Genomic DNA, 21,747 nt, shown 5'->3' on the forward strand with positions numbered 1-21,747 from the left:
CACTGGTGGGCCGTGGGGACACTACACAACTATACTATGTTAGTCCCACTGAATCTAGCCACAATCGATGGATTGATCATTTAAATAAACATCTGAAAATGCACACATCAGCCCACCCATCTTACCACTTAACACGGATGTAAACCTGTATGACTCTTGGTTCAGTCTGCTTGGGTCTGTGTCTTCATGTAATTTGCATGCCACTTAAGCCTAATTTATACTATACTATACTATAACTTATTGTGTTTTTTTGTAAATCAACGCCCTACTTGATCCATACTACAGCATCACACAAAAGTATCAAAAGCAGCAGATCCGTAAGCTCAAAACATGTTTCGCGCAGGCGGATCTGCTACTTTTGCTATTTTTGAATTTGAATCCTTAAAAGTAATAGTTTTGGACATATGAGGTTTCCACCCGAAAGACGAAACCTAACATAATGCCGTTTGTGGAGTGTTCTCCCATGTTCAGTGTGTCTTGCAGTAGGGTGCTTTGTGAGTGTATAGATTTCCTAGCATGGATTTTTAGCAGTGTTGTGTTTGGATGCTAAGTAACGCTGGTAGGGTGAGTGCCTGTCTTCTAAGGAAGCCACAGGGGAGAGAGTCCATGTCAATCCCATAAGCAGTGGTGGATAAAGTACTGAAATGTTTTACTTAAGTAAAAGTATCAATACTGCAATGTAGAAGTACTCTAGTAAAAGTACGGAATTCAAAATTGACTTGAGTAAATGTACAAAAGTATTGGTAGCTTGTAGATCGGCTATTTTCAAATAGCCTAGGTATAAAATAGGGCTAACGTGGTTAATGTATGCTTTATAATGTAATAATTTATATCTGCAAAGTAACTAGTAACTAAAGTTTTCAAACAATTGTAGTGGAGTAAAAGTACTATATTTGCCTCTAAGATGTAGTGAAGTAGAAGTAGAAGTATAGGCAATTGGAAATACTCCATTAAAGTAAAAGTACCTCACAACTGTACTTTACTCAAGTACAGTACTTGAGTAAATGTACTTAGTTACTTTACACCACTGCCCCAATCCATAAACTGTAGCATCTCTGGAGGGCCTCTTGTCTCCTGGAACCTGGCTAAACTTTTCATTCCCGTTCTCCATTCCCTGTCTGTGTGCACAGCGGACAGTGGCAGTTGGAGCTGCGTTGCCGCAGAATTCCCAGCAGAGAAGTTCATCTTGGGCTCTATCTATCTTCTGGCTAATAGCTTCCTCTTCATGTGTCTAAGAGGGCAAGGCTGGTTAGAGCGGTCTGATCACGGCAGACAGATAGGAGAGCACTGTTCAACCACGAGACAATACAATGTTACTGTAGCACCATGAGACCATCTGTGTGCTGTTTTTTTGTTTTGTAAATGTATGTCCTACTTGATCATACTACAGCGTCACACAAAAGCGTCAACAGTAGCAGATCTGCAAGCTTGTAATGTAGACGATATCGTGTGTGTGTGTGTGTGTGTGTGTGTGTGTGTGTGTGTGTGTGCGTGTGCGCGCGCGTCTTAGGAGAGAAATACTATTGTGCTGATTCGTTTGAGCTCCTCAGATTTGAGTGGCTTTATATTGGGTCAAGGAGAACTGACCCACTGTCTGGTGTTTGTGTGTATCTACTGTATGTGTATGAATACGTGTGTGTGTGTGTGTGTGTGTGTGTGTGTGTGTGTGTGTGTGTGTGTTTTTATGTGTGTGTATGTATAAGTGTGTGTGTGTGTGGGAGAGGACTACATTACAGCACTACAATGATATCTTCAGCCCCCCCTTTAGTTTTGAGTGGTTTTACATGGGGTCAGAGACAAACCACTAGTGATAAGTGACCCTGTGTGTGTGTGTGTGCGTGTGTGTGTGTGTGCGTGCGTGCGCTCTGCTTGCATGTGTCTATGTGCACCGTGCACACTGTGTGCCGAGGCTGAGAACAGAGTGGGAGTGCAAGTGAAAAGGTCAAGTCCATACAATCAGTGTCACCTCGATGTGACCCTCCCCCCCACCCCCCCTCCCACGTTGTCCTGGTAATTAACAGATAACCTTTAATGAGGCATGGGGGTCTCACCAGCCCCTAACGAGAGAAATGTCACATTTAACCATGGAAACATCTAGGGCACACGTAACACGTACACACACACACGTGTGCTAAAACGCGAGAGCACGCGCACACACACACACACACACACACACACACACACACACATGGAGGACGAGGTGCGAGGATGCGCTGTCATGTTGCAAATGTCATCGGCCTGTTAACCCAATAAAGCCGGGAACGCATCTGTTGTATAACCACTTTAAACCGTTATTTTACACTTTGGGCTATTTAAAAATAGCAGATCTACAAGCTCATATGAACTTGTAGATCTGCTATTTTTCTTTTTTAAACATTTTTGCAAATCTTTGAATATATATATATAATTTTTTTTAAAGCGAACAATCTTTACTCAAATCTTTGCTTCTGGGGGGTCCCCTGGAACAAAATATTTTGGGGGGGTCCTTGACATGACAACGATTGAGAACCACTGATATAGAAACATACGTTTTTCAGATAACGTTTTTTTTTTAGAGGACTTTTTTTAGAATGGGCTTCAGGTCTCAATGGGTTAATGTACAGAGTGTTTTGACTGGCTGATCTTTACAGTAGGACACGTGGGAGGTGATGGAGGGAGGCGGGCTGGGACACGTCAGCCTGTCTAAAAGACTGTTGTCATCCTGTCCCCAGGAGGAACAGTGGGAGACGTGTCACTTACGAGAAAGTAACAAATTATACTCAGTAAAAATCCTCCCTGAGCGTACAAATGGATACATTAACACGGATGATTATACCGCGTATACGCACTCATTTACGCAGAAGTTTGAATGTCACGATGTCACATGACATGAATTGTGAGGGGAAAAAAGTTTAGCAACTTTTAATAACAAATCCACCGCATGCCTTTAGCAACTTCCCCCTGAAAGAGTGTTTTCCAGAGCCTTTATGGGACTGGGGTTGTGTTTGTTGATCAATTACTGTAGGGCAGTGGTTTTCAACCCTTCTCATATCAAGGTCCATTATTTATTCGGCATTTGAGCCACGGAACCACCATTTGATGAGATTTTGCCTCTCAGACCCAAAACAAAAAATATATTGTTATCGTTGGTGTTACTCTAGATCAAAATAACAATTGTTTAACTAATTATTAAGATGTTTATCAGTAATTTAACTCTTGAGAGCGTAAAATGAAACCAAATGGATCCGTAAGGGTTCATTTGGTTTCATTTTACGCTCTCAAGAGTTAAAGATCTATAAGGGTCCATTTGGTTACCAACTCTCCATCATTTAGCTGGGGACCATGTGGAACCCCCTTAAGGGCCACTGGTGGTCCCCGGACCACTGGTTGAGAACCACACACTGAATTAGGGAGATCAATAGGCATCGGCATCCATGATTGGCCAACCCAACCCATCCCATCCCATTGGGCTTTGCGGATTGGCCAAACTTTGCCTGACGCTTGTGTCACTCGAACCGATATACTGTATAAGTGGGCAGCGGGCCGAACAACGCTCCATTCTGCTACACAGCGAGACTACCCAGCTGGTGTGGTCTCTTGTGATAAGTGATGCGTTGGACAATGCATATGACAGGAGGGCCGAAACGAAGCGGTCACACTGCTGTCGGAGTGGGACACAAGGTGTACTCCTTTGGAGGGATTCTCGACGACAACAACACTCAGATCAATGTGCATGTCTTCAACACAGTGTCTCTAGACTGGACCAAGCTGTCCCCGGTGACGACCGGGAACCCTCCGGAGCTTCCCTCCATGTCCTGCGGTCACACGGCCGTGCTGATAGGCTGCGTCATCTACATCTGGGGGGGCGAATGCAACCCTGTAGGGTACTGCAACGTTCTGTACACGTTCGACGTCGACACCCACCGATGGTTCAAGCCCAGGGTTTCGGGGACTGTTCCGGAGGGGAGGTTCCAGCACTCGGCGTGCGTCTTGGGGAAGGTCATGTATATCTATGGAGGGTTCAAATTCCACCGGAACCCTAAATGCACGAATGACATCTCCAAGCTGGACACCGACACAATGGTCTGGTCTTCAATTAACACCAGTGGTAAGCCTCCGCCTGTTTCGTCGTATCACACTTCCACCATCATCGGGACAAAGATGTTTGTATTCGGGGGCCGAGGGAAATACTCCTACCAAGGCGACTACTACAACACCATCAGAGTGTTTGACACCAAGACCAACCGGTGGCTGCACACGCCTTCTTCACAGCGCGATATTCCAGAAGGACGCTGCGGTCATTCGGTCTTTGTTTACAATGAAGATTTGTTCATATTTGGTGGGAAAAACTGGAAACAGACCTTCAATGATCTGTGGAGATTCAATCCAAAACCAGGAACCTTCTCCTGGAAGAAGATTGGGCCCCGGGGGAAAGGCCCGCGTCCAATGTATGGGATGTGCTGCTGCAGGGTGGGAGATCGTGTCATGCTCTTCGGAGGATTCTGCCCACCTGATGACCACATGTACGTATTGGACCTAAGTCCCCGTCTGAAGACGTTATGCATGCTAGCAGTTATTCAGCACGATCTGGAGCTGTCGGGTCTCCCACACATCTCGAACGGGAACTAGAGCTGAGGAAAATGGTGACCACGGTCTCTCCAACAAAAATACCCAATGTGTAAAGATAGGGGGGATCTTAAAGGGTTTGGGAAGAGTATGGCTTCAGTAGAGGAGAAGCTGGCTTTAGTCCTGGCGCGAATGACTAGAAGTTGGAGGAGAGAGTCAGCTAAATAACTAAATAACCTGTGCATCATTAGGATACCAGAGGGAACGACGGGAAACAATATGATCGCCTTTCTGAATGAGATGTTGCCATCTCTCCTGGACACTGGCCCCTCAGCCATTGTGACCCGAATGAAAGACGCACCAAGACCCAGGACAATCATAGCAAGGCTCCTCAGACATAACAACCTCAAAGACAGGGAACGCATTCAACAAGTTGCTAGAGAGAAGAAACAACTCACCTGGGAAGGAATGCATGTAATGATATTTCCAGACTATTCCACAGACCAGGAGGGAACGATTCACACAATGCTTGAAGGCTCATCTTTACGACGACAACACTGAAATTTAGTTTTCCATGCTATACCCAGCAGTGCTGAGGATCGACGAGGGAAACGGTGACCCAGAGAAAGCTATGGACTTCATGAGAAGGAGCTAAGAAAGGTTCTCTCCACTCGCTGAAGTTAAACACCCTGTTGCCGGGTCGTGTGGGCGGAGAGTTTGATAAAGAATATTTTTTGTTAATATGCAATGGACTAGATTAGTTTGGTTTTACCATTCATTTTAAGGGGGATGTAGGTGGTCTTTTTTATATTTCTTGGACGTACACTGTGGTGTTGAACAATCTAACCAATGAGTCATGCACCATGAGACTTTTGTTATTTTTTCTGTCTTTGTGCCTGGTACTTTTAATGGCACTATATGGACCCAGTTTAGGAGACTCACACGCAAAGTTGTATTTTAATTGTAGTTTTTTGCCAGGCATCAGAATATATTATCAGAGTGGTTCACAGAGGAGATTGTGTGCACATCTTGTGCCTGTATTTAGACCAGGTGCTGGACATCAAAGGCAAGAATCAAGGAGAAGATACAAACATCCTCACACTGGTTTAAAGCTCCCAAGACTTATTTATTTATTTATAAGTCATTAATAAAAGCTTTAAACCAGTGTGCGGATGTTTTTACCTTCTGTATTATCAGAGTAGCCACATAGTAATCCATTCATAATTTCCATTATAAATAATAATGGGTTGCGCTATGATACTCGAAATGGTCAGTGGGTTGGGTGAGAAGCCTATAGGAACCAATGGTACCCGAGCCATGTGACCCCATATCCTATCTCCTATCTCCTGTTTCTGTAGCGTGAGGCATCTTGATGTATAAATTCACCTCCTGGACATAACGGTATAGTATGTCACAGCTATCCAACCCCTGATGCTGAGTGTCAAGCAGGGATAGCCTGGTTCCAGACTTATAGACCCCGCCCACTCTCTGAGTGGACTGCTCCTCTTGGTCTGGTGTCATAATGTGAGCCTATGGCTTTTCACGGTCGAAGAAAAACCTGTCAAATCAGAGTCAGAGGTGGGAGTGGTCTAACGACCAGCCAATCAGCGAATATCTACTAAAACAAGCTGTGCGATGACGTCAGATGTAGGCGGATCCGTGGATCTCTTGTGATTGGTTTAGGGAAATTTGAATCCCCTCCCCCTGGTAATCTCGGACACTGCAGCCAATGTCAGACTGAAGCTCCACGCAGCTTCAGGCTGATAATCAGGCTAAAGCAGGGAGGCATTGGGTCCCATTTTGAATTGAACCCCAACCTCCCAGTCTCAGGGTGGACGGTCTAACCACAAGGCCACTGAGCTGGTAATCTCTCAAGACAGATTCTGCTAAAACAAAGGGAAAAATAATACAATTACCGAATGGGTTCCCAGATTGTTGAGCTGGTAGTACTGTAAATACCCAATCAAAAGTAATAAAGTACTGGCTAGTTCTAATCAAAATGTGGTTTACTTGCAAGAGTCTCAACTGGAGTCTGAGGTTGTGTTGGGGCTAGGTGGGACATGTGTTTTTCAGTGCGGGTTCTAGTAAGGGTTAAAGGGGTAACAAATCTAATTAGTAAACGCCATAGGACGGCCCCCCTTTGAGCGCCAGCCTACTTGGGGCCATGCATGGCGGGAACGATTCAAGTCGTTCCATTGGTCATTCGGCACAAACGTTACACAAAGCTCGACCAATCTGTTAAGCCGACGGGTCGGGTTAGCCAATCAGGGATTTATACTTGCTTAATAGCCGATACCTGAAGCCGACGGTTCTGTGCGTCTTTCTCAGAGACCCAGCGGACTGACACATATATTCATTGTTTTTTCGATTTTCTGAAACCCTTGGCTCGTCCTGAATTGCCATTCGGCACCGCACACCTTGGGGGTCATATGATTTTCAACACAAATCTTCTATGGGAGAATATACCCTGCACAAACTCTTTTCAGACGGGGGGTCTGCGGGGCCAAATACATATTGATTCGGGGGTCCTTGACATGAAAGCGTTGGAGTCTCACTTCGTCTCTCTCGGTCATCTTATACCTCCCTTTGTGGGAGAACACAAAGATTTTTCTCGACAGCCCATTTATGAGGAGGTAGATTGATGTACACGCACGCGCGCGCACACACACACACACACACACACACACACACACACACACACACACACACACGCACACGCTTTCTCTCACAGTGAGGAGAGAGGACTCACGGGGTATCCATCGGGGAGCTGTTGTTTGTAATAAGGTTAAACTCTGACCCAATCACCAGTCACTGAAGAGAACCCCCTGAAGTGGCTGGGATTAACCCATTAAGACCGGGAACGCATCTGTGTCACTTTAGATTTCTTTGGGCTATTAAAAAAATATTTTTGCGCGGTACAGATCTACAAGCGCGGCACAGATCTACAAGCTCAGAGTGCCGCGTAATGAGCTTGTAGATCTGCTATTTTTTTAAATCGTGAACATTTTTGCAAATCTTTGAATATATATATATATATATTTTTAAGATAATTTTGAACTAAAATCTTTGCTTCTGGGGTCTTCTGAATCCTAACAGTTGTTTTTAAATAAAAATGTTGCTATACTATCAGTGGTCCTCTAACCTTTTTCATGTGAAGGACCACCCAAAATGATATGTATTTGGCCGAGGACACGCATCTCAAAATATGTTGTTCCAGGGAACCCCTCGAAGCAAAGATTTGAGTTACAAATGTTCGCTTTAAAATATATATATATATTCAGAGATTTGCACAAACTTTCAAGATTTTTCAAAAAATAGCAGATCTACAAGCTGCAAGCTCTGAGCTATGAGCTTGTAGATCTGCTATTTTTGAATAGCCAAAGTGTAAAATAATGGTTACGCAGATGCGTTCCCGGTCTTAATGGGTTAAATACACTTTTATTATATGGTAGCTGTGGGACAATGGCCAGATTGCCAGCAGCAATAAGCTCTCAACAACATTCACATACAGTTAGTGTGACCTTTACTCAAGGAACACAAGCATGGATCTGTATGCTCCTGAGCTGTGGTTTATATTTGTACACATTAAAAACCATTGGTGGAAAGTAACTAAGTATACTCAATTACTGTACTTAAGTACACTGAGGTATTATTTCCATCGCTGTTAAAAACTCAGCGTTGTGAACTGTTAGATCGTTGCTGTCAGAAACCATACTACAGCGTCACGCCGCGTTTTGATCTTGTGAATCTGCTACTTTTGCTGTTTTTGAATTTGAATCCTGAAAGGAACTGTTTTGGACATGAGTTTTCTTTCCACCCGACAGAGACAGAGAGATGCAAACGGTCTCAAATCAGCACAGCTGTAAATTGTCTCTTGTTATGTGAAGTGAGTAAATGTTTGTATTCTCTACTTAGGATCACATCAAAACCATTATTTATTCATAAGGAAGCTCGACTGAGACGGGAGCCTCATTTGAAGTGGGATCATGCTATTTACAATTAAATTACAATTCTTCAAATTACCGGTTGCAGGACAATAACGTGAGACAGACCTGGACACCATTCCGTGCATAGCTGAATATTGTGAAATTGTTTTTGAAATGGCTCAAGAGACCAAGGTTATTATAGATAACGAAAACTAATAAAATAACGAAAACAAAAATTGAAAAAACATTTTCATTTACTGAACTAAATCAAAATTAGAATAAAAAAACAGCAACGATAACTGACTGAAACTGTATTATGTTTGTGTGTTTACAAAACTAAAACTAAAACAAACTGAAATGTTCCCACAGTAACTAAATATATATATATTTTTTAAATGGTATCTTTTGTTGAGTTTTTATTACACAATACTAAAGGTCCTTACACACCGGGGCGAATTCTTCATGCGAATAAATACGTTTTTTTTTAAAACCTTATAAAGTCAATGCAAGCGTCCACATCAGTTTCGCGAAGCAAAAAAAGCGTATTTTAATTATTCGGAACGAGTCCGAATTTTGCGTATATTCGCATATTCGCCTGTGTGTAAGGACCTTTACTCTGACCTTTTTGAATCCTGCACCTGACAAATAACCCAAACTGTGAATAAAACGAACACTATAACTAATAAAAAAACTAAACTAAAACTAAGCGTTGTCACAAAAATAAAAACAAACTAAAACTAAATTATAATGAAAAATCCAAAGCTATTATAACCTTTCAAGAGACTGAACCGTTGCTGTGTTCTGAAGGTCAGTACAGGTGTCGTAGGGACGTATGTATGTCTACTGGCTGCCTGTGAGCTCCAGGAGGGATTTCTAAAATTGTACTTAAAGGGGTAGTTCACCCCCCAAATAACTTTTTTTCTATTGATTACTCACCCCATGGAGCCTTGAATTCATGGATATTTTTTTGTTTTTGTCGCATTCCTTCCTTTATTATTTGATTATAATAAATTTAGCCCCATTGATTCCGGTAGGAGACACAAATGCATTTGTGTCTCCTACCGGAATCAATGGGGACACATTTATTATAATCAAATTATTGGCTTAGGAATGTGACAAAAAAAAAATATATCTATGAATTCAAGGCTCCAGATGGTCAGTAATCAATAGAAAAAAAGTTATTTTGGGGGTGAACTACCCCTTTAATACTGCTAAAGCCCTGCATGGACTGGCTCCTAGTTATATATCCGATATGCTGATCCATCATAAGCCTGAGCGATCCTTAGATCCTCAGATAAGGCGCCCCTGGAGGTTCCTATAACTTGCCTAATTACCCGGGGCGATCGGGTCTTTCCCGCCCGGGCACCTAGAGCTTTGGTTCTCAAAGTGGGGTCTGGGGTCCTTGGGGGGGTACCAGGGGGTCCCCAGCAAAAGTAGTTAATTTAGCATCACAATCATTTTAACCACTTTGACTCTTATTTTATACTTAAGCTATTCAAAAATAGCAGATCTACGAGCTCATTGTGCGGCACAGAGTGCCGCACTATGAATAAACTTTGAATAAACATATATTTTTGAAAGCGAAAATTTTAACTCAAAATCTTTGCTTCTGGGGGTCCCTGGAACAATATTTTGAGATGGGGGTCCTTGACATGCCATCCGTGCCTCTGTTTAAGGCCATATCCACACGGAGACGTTTTAAAAAATGTCACAGAGTCGTTTTCAAAAAGTTTACCGTACACACGGAATCGTCTCAAGAAATGTGTGTGTCCACACGAAACCTCTGAAAACGCCACAAACTGAAAACGCTGTAGTATATATGCCTGGCCTGTGGGTGGTGCTGTGGAGGAAAGTTACTAAGTACATTTACTCAAGTACTGTACTTAAGTACAATTGAGGTATTTTTCACTTTACTCGAGTATTTCCAAATTCCAATACTTTTACTTCTACTCCACTACATCTCAGAGGAAAATATTGTACTTTTACTCCACTACAATTATTTGAACGCTTTAGTTAATACTAGTGACTTTGCAGATATAATCATGACATTATAAAACATTTATATTTATTTATTTGCCCTATTTTACATAGACTATTTAAAAATAGCCGATCTACAAGCTCACAACGCGCATCGCGAGCTTGTAGATCAGCTATTTTCAAACATTTCAGTACTTTAAGTATATTTTGATGCCAATACTTTTGTACTTTTACTTTGATTGAACTCAAGTAACATTTTGAGCACAGGCCTTTTACTTGTAACAGAGTATTTTTATATTGTGGTATTGCTACTTTTACTTGCTTTTACTTTTACTTTACTAACATTGACAGCTACTCACAACGTCTCCTGAACGCACAGTCTGTGTAAAGTCTACAACACATACACACACAATGCGTGACAGAGACATACCATACAGAGAGAAGCTGAACGCGGATGCAAAGGCACGCTACCTGGAAAAAATGTCATTACATCTGTGCCCCAGATCATGTAATGACAGTGTGCCCAGTCAGTCACAATCATTCATTTCATAGACTGGTTCACCTGAACCGAAAATAAAATATAGTCATCTTGAGTACTGATTATTTATATATTATTATTTATATTATTAGCGAAGTATTATTATTATTATTATTATTATACTGTTCATTCATTAATCATTGAGCTAGTAAGTGAACGGAACGGAACCTGTGTTGCCAGATTTTGCGAGAAAAATAAGCAACCAGGTCTATGAAAACAAGCCCAGAAGAAGTGGCTTAGTGACATCAGCTACTCTGAAAACGCCACAAACTGAAAACGCTGTAGTATATATGCCTGGCCTGTGGGTGGTGCTGTGGAGGAAAGTTACTAAGTACATTTACTCAAGTACTGTACTTAAGTACAATTGAGGTATTTTTCACTTTACTCGAGTATTTCCAAATTCCAATACTTTTACTTCTACTCCACTACATCTCAGAGGAAAATATTGTACTTTTACTCCACTACAATTATTTGAACGCTTTAGTTAATACTAGTGACTTTGCAGATATAATCATGACATTATAAAACATTTATATTTATTTATTTGCCCTATTTTACATAGACTATTTAAAAATAGCCGATCTACAAGCTCACAACGCGCATCGCGAGCTTGTAGATCAGCTATTTTCAAACATTTCAGTACTTTAAGTATATTTTGATGCCAATACTTTTGTACTTTTACTTTGATTGAACTCAAGTAACATTTTGAGCACAGGCCTTTTACTTGTAACAGAGTATTTTTATATTGTGGTATTGCTACTTTTACTTGCTTTTACTTTTACTTTACTAACATTGACAGCTACTCACAACGTCTCCTGAACGCACAGTCTGTGTAAAGTCTACAACACATACACACACAATGCGTGACAGAGACATACCATACAGAGAGAAGCTGAACGCGGATGCAAAGGCACGCTACCTGGAAAAAATGTCATTACATCTGTGCCCCAGATCATGTAATGACAGTGTGCCCAGTCAGTCACAATCATTCATTTCATAGACTGGTTCACCTGAACCGAAAATAAAATATAGTCATCTTGAGTACTGATTATTTATATATTATTATTTATATTATTAGCGAAGTATTATTATTATTATTATTATTATACTGTTCATTCATTAATCATTGAGCTAGTAAGTGAACGGAACGGAACCTGTGTTGCCAGATTTTGCGAGAAAAATAAGCAACCAGGTCTATGAAAACAAGCCCAGAAGAAGTGGCTTAGTGACATCAGCTACTTGAATGAAAATAGCCGATCTACAAGCTCACGTGAGCTTGTACATAGGCTATTTAAAAAAAAAACTTGCAATAAAATAAAGAATACTTGTTTTTTTTTAAAACATTCTAACAACACTAATGCTCTGGCACAGAACATTCATGAAAATATTTGAAAACCACTGGTTTAAAAAAAAAAAAAAAAAATTGGAAGCAAGCCTAAATAAGCAAGAACACTTTATAAATAAGCCACACAAAAAAACGCAACCCGCAACTACCAATTTTACAAGCAACTTTACAGAAAAAGCCAGAAAAAGTTCTGCCCAAAGTCGCTTATAATAAGCCGACATGGCAACGCTGATTCTCATCCAGACTCGGTCTCATCAATCAACACAACATGTTTATATTTTTATTGTGTGCTGTCATGCTTGTTTGAGCACAGGTAGAGAGCCTAAATGTGTTTGTTTCATTGTATTTAAGATATTCGATATAAATTCTTTTTTTTTAAATGCCAGATTTAGCTAATACGGCCGTAAACGTCCCATTCAAACTGCTAGTTTAGCCACTAGCGTCCTGGCTGAATTCAACCTGGTGTTTGTACTTTCTCTATTTACAACCCGTACATCTACATAAACGTTCAGATTTCAAATATAAAGTGCTTAACTCATGGCCATGGATGTTAAAATTCACTTCGAGTGGGTATAAGTACCCGTAGCCTATCTTCCGTATTGTTCAATAAAAAGCATTTTAATCCGATCGGCAGCCATTTTCTCATAGAGTTATAATGTATTAGAGTGCAATACTCCTCCCAACCGATAGGGTCGCGTAAATGAAAGTCAATGGCCACCAATCGGATTAAAATGATTTTTATTGAACAATACGGAAGATAGGTGTACTTATGCGGGCCCATACATAAGTGTAACATCCGTGGCCATGGGGTCAGCACTTTATATTAGAAATATGAACGTTTATGTAGATGAACGGGTTATAAATGGAGAAAGTGCAAACACCAGGTTGAAGTTCATCCATGATCGTCGTAACAGACGACCGTCATGTGATCCATGGTCAACAGCAAGGTTTGTTTTCATTCTTATAAGACCGCATGGCTCATTTGTATGCACGTGAATATACTGTACATTAAAAAGTAACTAAGCGGAAAGTAACTAAGTACATTTACTCCATGTCCACTTGTGGCTGTAAAAGCCCTATTGCGTTAAGTAGTACGAACGCAACGCTGACAGGGTCGGGGTGTTTGTTGTTGGTGGGGGCGGGCGGCGGCGCATGCAGGGTCGGGGGGGTCGGGGGGGGGGTTCGGGGGGCACGCATGCAGGGGGGGGGGGGGGTGCTCGGCGCATGCGGGTTAAGCGAGAGGTGGAGCTATAGCGTCATCGTTTCAGGAAAGAAGCGTATTTGGTTGTACACACGGAGACGCAAGGGTGGCGTCTTCGGGGGGTGGGGGAACGGGGGGACGGGGGTGGGGGGACGGGGGGGGACGGGGGGGGGGCGGGTTTAAGCGAGAGGTGGAGCTATAGCGTCATCGGTTCAGGAAAGATGCGTATTGCCGTATTTGGTTGTACACACGGAGACGCAAGGGTGGCGTTTTCAGATTAATTCACTCTGGGACCCGTTTTCAAAAATAAGCGTATTGCAGACCTAAAACGCCGGCTCCGTGTGGCCAAAACGTGCAAACGATTAAAAACTTATGCGGTTTCACCTAAAATCGTATCCGTGTGGATGTGGCCTAAGTCACTTCTGAAAACATACCTCTACACCAAGTGTTTTTCTTAATCGTTTTACATGTGATTGTACTTTAAGTACATTTTGATACCAATGCTTTTGTAATTTTACTCAAGTACATTTTGAATTCAGGACTTTTACTTGTAAAAGAGTATTTCTACAGTATTTCTTGCAGTAATTATACTTTTACTTAAAGGGGAAATCCACCCATTTTCAATATTTAACTATGTCATTAATATAGCATAAAGGAGTTGTGTGGAAATAAGAAAAAAATTAAAAAAAAATTAACATTGCAAAAAAATTTAACATTGCAAAAAAATTAACATTGCAAATTACACCATGATGAGTCATCACAGTGTAATTTGCAATGTTAATTTTTTTGCAATGTTAAATTTTTTTGCAATGTTAATTTTTTTTTTAATTTTTTCTTATTTCCACACAACTCCTTTATGCTATATTAATGACATAGTTAAATATTGAAAATGGGTGGATTTCCCCTTTAAAGGGACTACACCATGAATAAAAAAAATAATAAAAAAAATAAATATATTGTTTATGTCCCTCAAACATTTTTCAAAAGGTTTGAGCCTAAATCAAGCCTCAGATATACTCATTCCAACTAACTTCTCTCTGGCTTATAAAGCACTTTCACCTGCAATACCACATTGTCCTGTTTGGCACGGGGCGCTATTGAGCCAGGTTGTATGCGTGTTATCTCCTGGTTCTGTGTGAAAAAAAATAAAAAATAAAATAAATACATTGGAACTGAAAAACGGGAGGGATTGTACCCTGATGTGACGTGACGTCACGTCAGGTACCAAATCAGTTTGGTCTGTTTTGAGACCAATTTACAGAAAACCCCAGATTTGCTGTGAAAGCCTGAGTGTTCAAACTGGGGTATTTTTGGGGATAGAAGAGAGGTAGGGGAGACCAAAAACACAAAAAATAAGAAAAAGTAAAAATTCATGGTGTAGTCCCTTTAAGTAAAACGTGTGAGCACTTTTACCACCACTGCTAACGGCGTGTGTGTGTGTGTGTGTGTGTGTGTGTGTGTGTACATAAGAAGAGAGAGATGTACAGTAGTAGCTAGTTGACTATTTTTTGCTGCTCCTCTCCACTGTGTAACGGCGAGCGAGGATGTGTGAGTGTCATTTCACTGCAGATCAGCTTGGGGTTGAGAGTGTGGGCAGGTATCACACAGATACTGTCTCTGTCGGGCAGAAACCTCTTATCTCCATATATTCTAACTTTTTGTGTGTTTTTTTTTCATAAATTAACGCCCTATACTTGATCATACTACAGCGTCACACAAAAGTACCAGTATCAGTATCAGCTTTGTTTTTTGATTTGAATCCTGGAAAGTATGAGGTTTCCACCGAGACGATATGATGGGTTTTGAGTCCTGGGGTGCAACCTAGTGTGTGTGTGTGTGTGTGTGTTCGTTTGTGCAAAGCTTAGTCGGCTGTTGTGCACTGCAGTGTGATGCAGAGATGCACTACAGTGCCCCCTCCCCTTCCCCCCACCTCCACAGACACACACACACACACACGCTCACAGACACACAAGATGTACGAGCACAGACACAATCACATAGATATTCCCCCTGCATCTGTGCACTCGTCACGCCTCCCTGCCTTACCCTCATTGTCTGAATCTGAGATGAACGCACACGCACGCACGCACACACACACACACACACACACACACACACACACACACACACACACACACACACACACACTCACACTCACACTCACTCACACACACTCAGACAAATTGCTCCACCCAACACAGCAGCGTTCCCCTTTTGGACGGAGGACAATTTGTTCAGCATCTGTGAAATTAGACATGGGTTTTACAATGTGGGCTTTTCAATATTGATCACTGTCTTACCACTCTCTCTCTCTGTGTGTGTGTGTGTGTGTGTGTGTGTGTGTGTGTGTGTGTGTGTGTGTGTGTGTGTGTGTGTGTGTGTGTGTGTGTGTGTGTGTGTGTGTGTGTGTGTGTGTGTGTGTGTGTGTGTGTGTGTGTGTGTGTGTGTGTGTGTGTGTGTGTGTGTGTGTGTGTGTGTGTGTGTGTGTGCGTAAAAAAACATGCATCTGCACCTCTGTGTTAGGTGTTTGTTTGTGTTGGCAGGTGGAATGCTGCATGTTTCAGGTGTTCAGCTTCATTCATAGTTGATTTGACTCACACACTGTGTGAATACACCCGAGACAACAAGTTCTCTGCTGTGGGTGATTGCGTTTACCATACTGTACTGAAAGTATTGTGTTTGTGCGTGTGTACAGTATGTGTGTGAGAGACAGAGAGAGACTCTCATCCAGACAGAGAGGCAGGACTCACTAACACTATGCCCGATTTATACGCGGTCGCAGCACGACGTGTGGTTATTAGTTCATTTCGTCAACTAAGACTAAAAGACTAAGATTTTGATATTTAGTCGACTAAGACTAAACCATTTCAGAAGACTAAAATAGGACTAAAACTAAATTGTGTGTTATTCAAAGGACTAAGTTTAATCAAAATTTGCTGCAGTGTAATTGTTTTTGACTAAGACTAAGAGACAAAGATTTTGATATTTAGTCGACTAAGACTAAACAATTTCAGAAGACCAAAATAGGACTACAACTAAATGGTGTGTTATTCAAAAGACTGAGACTAAATCAGTATTTGCTGTCAAAATTAACACTGGTGGTGAGCTTGTAGACTGGCTGTTTTCGGTTGTGTTCTGTACTCTGTAGTTTAAGGATTCGGAAGTTAGTGACGTCTGGCGGTTACAATATGTTCTGTACTTTTGTACACCAACACATATACCAAAAAGACACACACGGTTGTCTCCACTTGACCGTGGCCAGCATTTTTATTTCCGGTATAGTTCGGACAGCCGAAAGGCCAGACATTATGTTTTCCGTCTGTGTCTGTCTGATTCTCTCTGTGTCCGCATGTTGAACAGCTGATCTCAGGCACCGCTGGGCCAATTGGTGGGACACTTTGCACACACACCCAGCAGGCCAAGATAGAACCACAAATCTTTCAAATCGGCCTCATGGTGGTGCTATGATGAGCTAATCCATGTTTTGGCCTTTAAAGGAGAAATCCGGACATTTTAAGTGTTATCTTTGATGTGTCGTTACTCACCTACCGACGTAGAAAGTGGCGTTGTTTTTTTCCAGCGATTCCCCTGTCGTCATTTTTTCGACCCCCTCCGTTGGCATAATGGGAGCGCGTGGCTAAGGGAAATTCGTCTATTATAACCGATGCAAAGTTATTTTTTTCTCTACAACTACTCATCTGAGAAGCTATCGCTAATGCCGAACGAGCTAACGTTGTTTGCTTATTTCTCTCCCTGGCAACACCGAGTGGGAGAGAAACAAGCAACCAGCGTTAGCTCGTTCGGCATTAGCGATAGCTTCTCAGGGACTTTCAGTGCATGTTTGAGTATCATGAGACTCTACAATGAGTAGTTGTAGAGAAAAAAATAACTTTGCATCGGTTATAATAGACGAATTTCCCTTAGCCACGCGCTCCCATTATGCCAACGGAGGGGGTCGAAAAAATGACGACGGGGGAATCGCTGGAAAAAAACAACGCCACTTTCTACGTCGGTAGGTGAGTAACGACACATCAAAGATAACACTTAAAATGTCCGGATTTCTCCTTTAACTCTTTCCTCTTCTTCCCCATGACTGTACCACTAGTACAGTCATGGGGGAAGAAGAGGAAAGAGTGAAACTGAAGTGAAATGAGAGTTACTACCGTATTTACTCTGCTTCCTAGAGTTATAGGACGAAGTTTTGATCCTATTAGTTATGTCTAAACGTGACATATTATGTCTAAACGTGACACCTTGCTTAAGCTGCACAGTTCGAGGCAATCGTTAGGATTCATAACCAACGTTTCAGAACGTTTGCTGTCAGTGTTATGAGCATTTAGTACAAAAGAAACATGGATAACTTTAGTATCCATGTTTCCAGGTTTAGTAATCGTCACCCGGGGCGGATTAACCCTTCGTGGCACCCATTGTTACGACCAGTTTCGGCGTGTCTGTGCATGTGTGCACAGACACACACATCCAATTTTTTTTTTCATAAATTAACGCCCTGCTTGATCATACTACAGCGTCACACAAAAGCATCAAAAGTAGCAGATCTACAAGCCGGAGACACGGCGCGAAGCGACGCACTTTGATCTTGTCGATCTGCTACTTTTCCAATTTTTTTATTTGAACCCTGAAAAGCAGCAGTTTTGGACATAATTTTGGACAGATTTCAACCCGACAACGGCGATACACATACAGGTATATATACTGTATACACACGTATGCTTTGCTGGACTCCAGTCAAATCAAAGCAGCCTGTGTGCTGGACTCGCTGAGTCCCCCGTTGCAGAGAAGTCAGTTTGTCTGGAAGCTAAAAGAGGCTGGTGAATTATTAAAGCCTGCTGAAGCTACACTCAGAGAAACCCAGCAGACCACTGAGACCCTGCAGCACACACACACACACACACACACACACACACACACACGCACACGCACACGCACATGCACACACACACAAACGCGCACTCACCCATGCACCGACGCACGCACATGCACGCACTAACACACAGATTGAGACAGCCAGTCCAATGCAACACCCACAGGGTCCAGTGCTCACAATCGCTGCACATGAACAATGTTGACTGCTCATGCTGAGTAAAGCCGGTGGATTTTTGTGCTGTTTGTGTGACTGCAGATGGAGTGCGGTAGCCTTTCAAAGCTACAGGGCTATAGGCAGCTATTACCGCAGCCAAGTACAGCAGGAGGCAACGTCACTCTTGTCTGCTTCACGTCGGTTTAGCCTATTTTTGCGCAGCGTCAAGTCAGAGTTCCATGAAGGGCCGACTCCATGGCGTCACGCGGGGGCGGGAGAGAGAGAATGTGACGAATGTGCTGCCCGACGCCTGATCGCATTCTCTGTCTCTCCCAGTCTTTTGAAAGATGGTTTGTCATCATGGCATCTCTGAGTTGTTGCCGTATGTGCTCTGTAGTGAGAGACAGACTGACTGACTCACTGAATCACTGACTGACTGACTGACTGACTGACTGACTCTCTGACTCTCTGACTCTCTGACTCTCTGACTCACTGACTCTCTGACAGACTCACTGACTGACTGACTATTATTCATCTCAACGAGTAGTGTTCGCTTAACTCATTAGGTCCTGAGGTTCCAATTCTACAAAATGTCAGTTAAAAAAAAAAAAACGTATGTTGCTATATCAGTGGTTCTCCAACTTTTTCATGTCAAGGACCTCTAAAATTATATGTATTTGGCCACCGACCCCCATCTGAAAACATTTTGTTCCAGGGACCCCCAGAAGCAAAGTTTTGAGTTAAAAATGTTTGCTTTAACAATATATATGTTCAAAGATTTGCACATATTTTCACGATTACAAAAAAAATGCAGATCTACAAGCTCATAGCTTGGCACTTGGTGCCACGCTATGAGCTTGTCTATCTGCTATTTTTAAATAGTCAATGTATAAAATAATGGTTTAAGTGGTTACACCCAGGTTCCAGGTTTTAATGGGTTAAAAGAGGTCACTTCTTTTGAACGTGCCCGAGACATATTTTGAAGTTGAACCTCACCGTCAAATGCATCATCTTACATTCAAAGTAAAGAACATGATCCTATATATATCTATTACAAAGGGTGTCGGTGTCACTGTCAAGTCAAATCAGTTTTGGACATATGAGGTTTCCACCCGACAAAAACGAGTAGTTTGCATAGTAGTACATAGATCTTTAATATATTTTCTCATTCTCACTCATTTTTGATCATCATCACTGATCGATTCCAACTTCCATCAGCAGCCAAGTTACAGCAAACACCAACAATTTATGATTAGACCTGTGTCCGATATTCTACGTTTTAAAATGGACAAAGTATATATTTTGGACACGCACGTGCATTGCGCATTATGCAAGAAAATTGCAGGTTATTTAAATAAAATGATCTCCGTCTCACGGACATATTTTCTTTTCTGGCCAAAACGTATATTTTCCAGAAAAGGTGGGGTGCTGAGAGGCTTCCCACCTCCGAGAATAGACTTTCAACAACACAAAACAACCATTGTTTCGGTGAGTAGCAAAGTGGTTTTGTTTTATTATACTACAGTTGGAGACCTCGCAGGGCGGTGGAATTCCTGGCAGCCGAGCGCCTGGCAGGGCGTTAGAGAGAGAGAACTCACTAACGCTCTGGACCAGGGCTAGTGTTTGTCCATGCAGCTGGTGCTGCTAGCTTAGCTTGGCATTCATTATCAAGCAGGTAATAACACAGAGCTGTGGGTCTACCTCCTCCGACGGTGGACTCATTAATATAAACAGGACCCTGAACCCAAACTCAATTTACTTGAAAGCCTCTTTGGTTGCAGGGGGTCAGTGTGGTGTGTGTGTGTGTGTGTGTGTGTGTGTGTGTACGCGCGCGCACTCGTGCATGCATGCTTCCAAGAAAGCTATTAATCTCCCCGTTACTCAGTACCAGAACGTACGTACGTGTGTGTGTGTGTGTGTGTGTGTGTGTGTGTGTGTGTGTGTGTGTGTGTGTGTGTGTGTGTGTGTGTGTGTGTGTGTGTGTGTGTGTGTGTGTGTGTGTGTGTGTGTGTGTGTGTGTGTGTGTGTGTGTGTGTGTGTGTGTGTGTGTGTGTGTGTGTGTGTGTGTGTGTGTGTGTGTGTGTGTGTGTGTGTGTGTTGTACGTGTGAATTACAAAGCCCAATTAGATGGCTGATCCGTGGTGTGTATTTAAGCAGTCACTCATCCCTCTCTCTCTTTCTTTCTCATTCTCTCTCTCTCTCTCGTATCTTTGTCATTAATGAGACCAATTAGCACATGCAAATATTTACTCCCAACTAACATTTGTGATTTATCACACTGTTCACTCTTTAAAACAAACAGTCTCTCAGTGATGTTTGCTTTTGTGTGTGTGTGTGTGTTTTCTCTATTAAGCTTTGCACATCAGATCATTAAGGCTTTCTGTTGAGTATGAGCATCAGCCATAGAGCACCGAAGTCTGATGTAATTTACACATCCTACCTGGGTCACGTTTTTTTCCCCCCATTCTGAATTCCCATAGACGTGTTTAATATCGCGTCAAATAAGGACTGTGTTCCAAAAATAAACAAATGATCCCGTCGGTTTGACTCATATGGATATGAAGCATCAACTGACGGTGAGAAAACGCTAATGTTACTTCCGCCGAATTAGTAAAATTTTCGCCAGAAACAGACTGTATCAAATATGAGTGACTGACTATCATAAACGATACAGAGCCTCCTCCCTGACAATATTGACGAGACAGTTTGTTTATTTTTGGACCAAAATTCTTATATGAGACGATTCTAAGACGACCCAATGTTATTCTCCATAGAGAAATTACTTTACGACCCAGGGGATGAACGAGTGACGTCAGGACTTCTGTACTCTATGGAGAGAGAGAGAGAGAGAGAGAGAGAGAGAGAAGTCAAGATGCTGCAGAGAAAGGTAGGAAAAAGTCATTCCATTGTGCTCCGCGCACGCACGCGCACACACATGCACTGTCATGCACACACAGACCTTCATTCAGCCCAGTTTGTGGGTCCTTGACTCAGGGTGTGTGATGATAATGGGCGACCGCTCCACCTGCACCATCACAGTAATGACGGACATCACAGAGAGAGGTGGAGGAGAGGAGAACAAAGAGACCAGACTCACTGGAGGATTGATGGGAGGAATTCAAGGCAGATATAGACCATGGGCCTTGTGTTGGAGACATTCTTCAATACTATAGCAAA

The 21,747-nt window shown here is 42.2% G+C and overlaps 1 protein-coding gene across 1 annotated transcript; it reads left to right on the forward strand.

Annotated features, from left to right (window-relative positions):
- Positions 1-3,600: 3,600 nt before the first annotated feature.
- Positions 3,601-4,608, forward strand: LOC308086736 (kelch domain-containing protein 3-like; the record flags this gene model as incomplete). The annotated part of the gene is made up of 2 exons (XM_080430384.1): positions 3,601-4,276; positions 4,376-4,608. 2 exons carry the CDS (start codon positions 3,601-3,603, stop codon positions 4,606-4,608), a joined length of 909 nt encoding a protein of 302 aa, XP_080286510.1.
- Positions 4,609-21,747: the final 17,139 nt, after the last annotated feature.

This window comes from Gymnoscopelus braueri, assembly GCF_963280865.1.
Source record: "Gymnoscopelus braueri genome assembly, chromosome: 6".
Taxonomy (NCBI): domain Eukaryota; kingdom Metazoa; phylum Chordata; class Actinopteri; order Myctophiformes; family Myctophidae; genus Gymnoscopelus; species Gymnoscopelus braueri.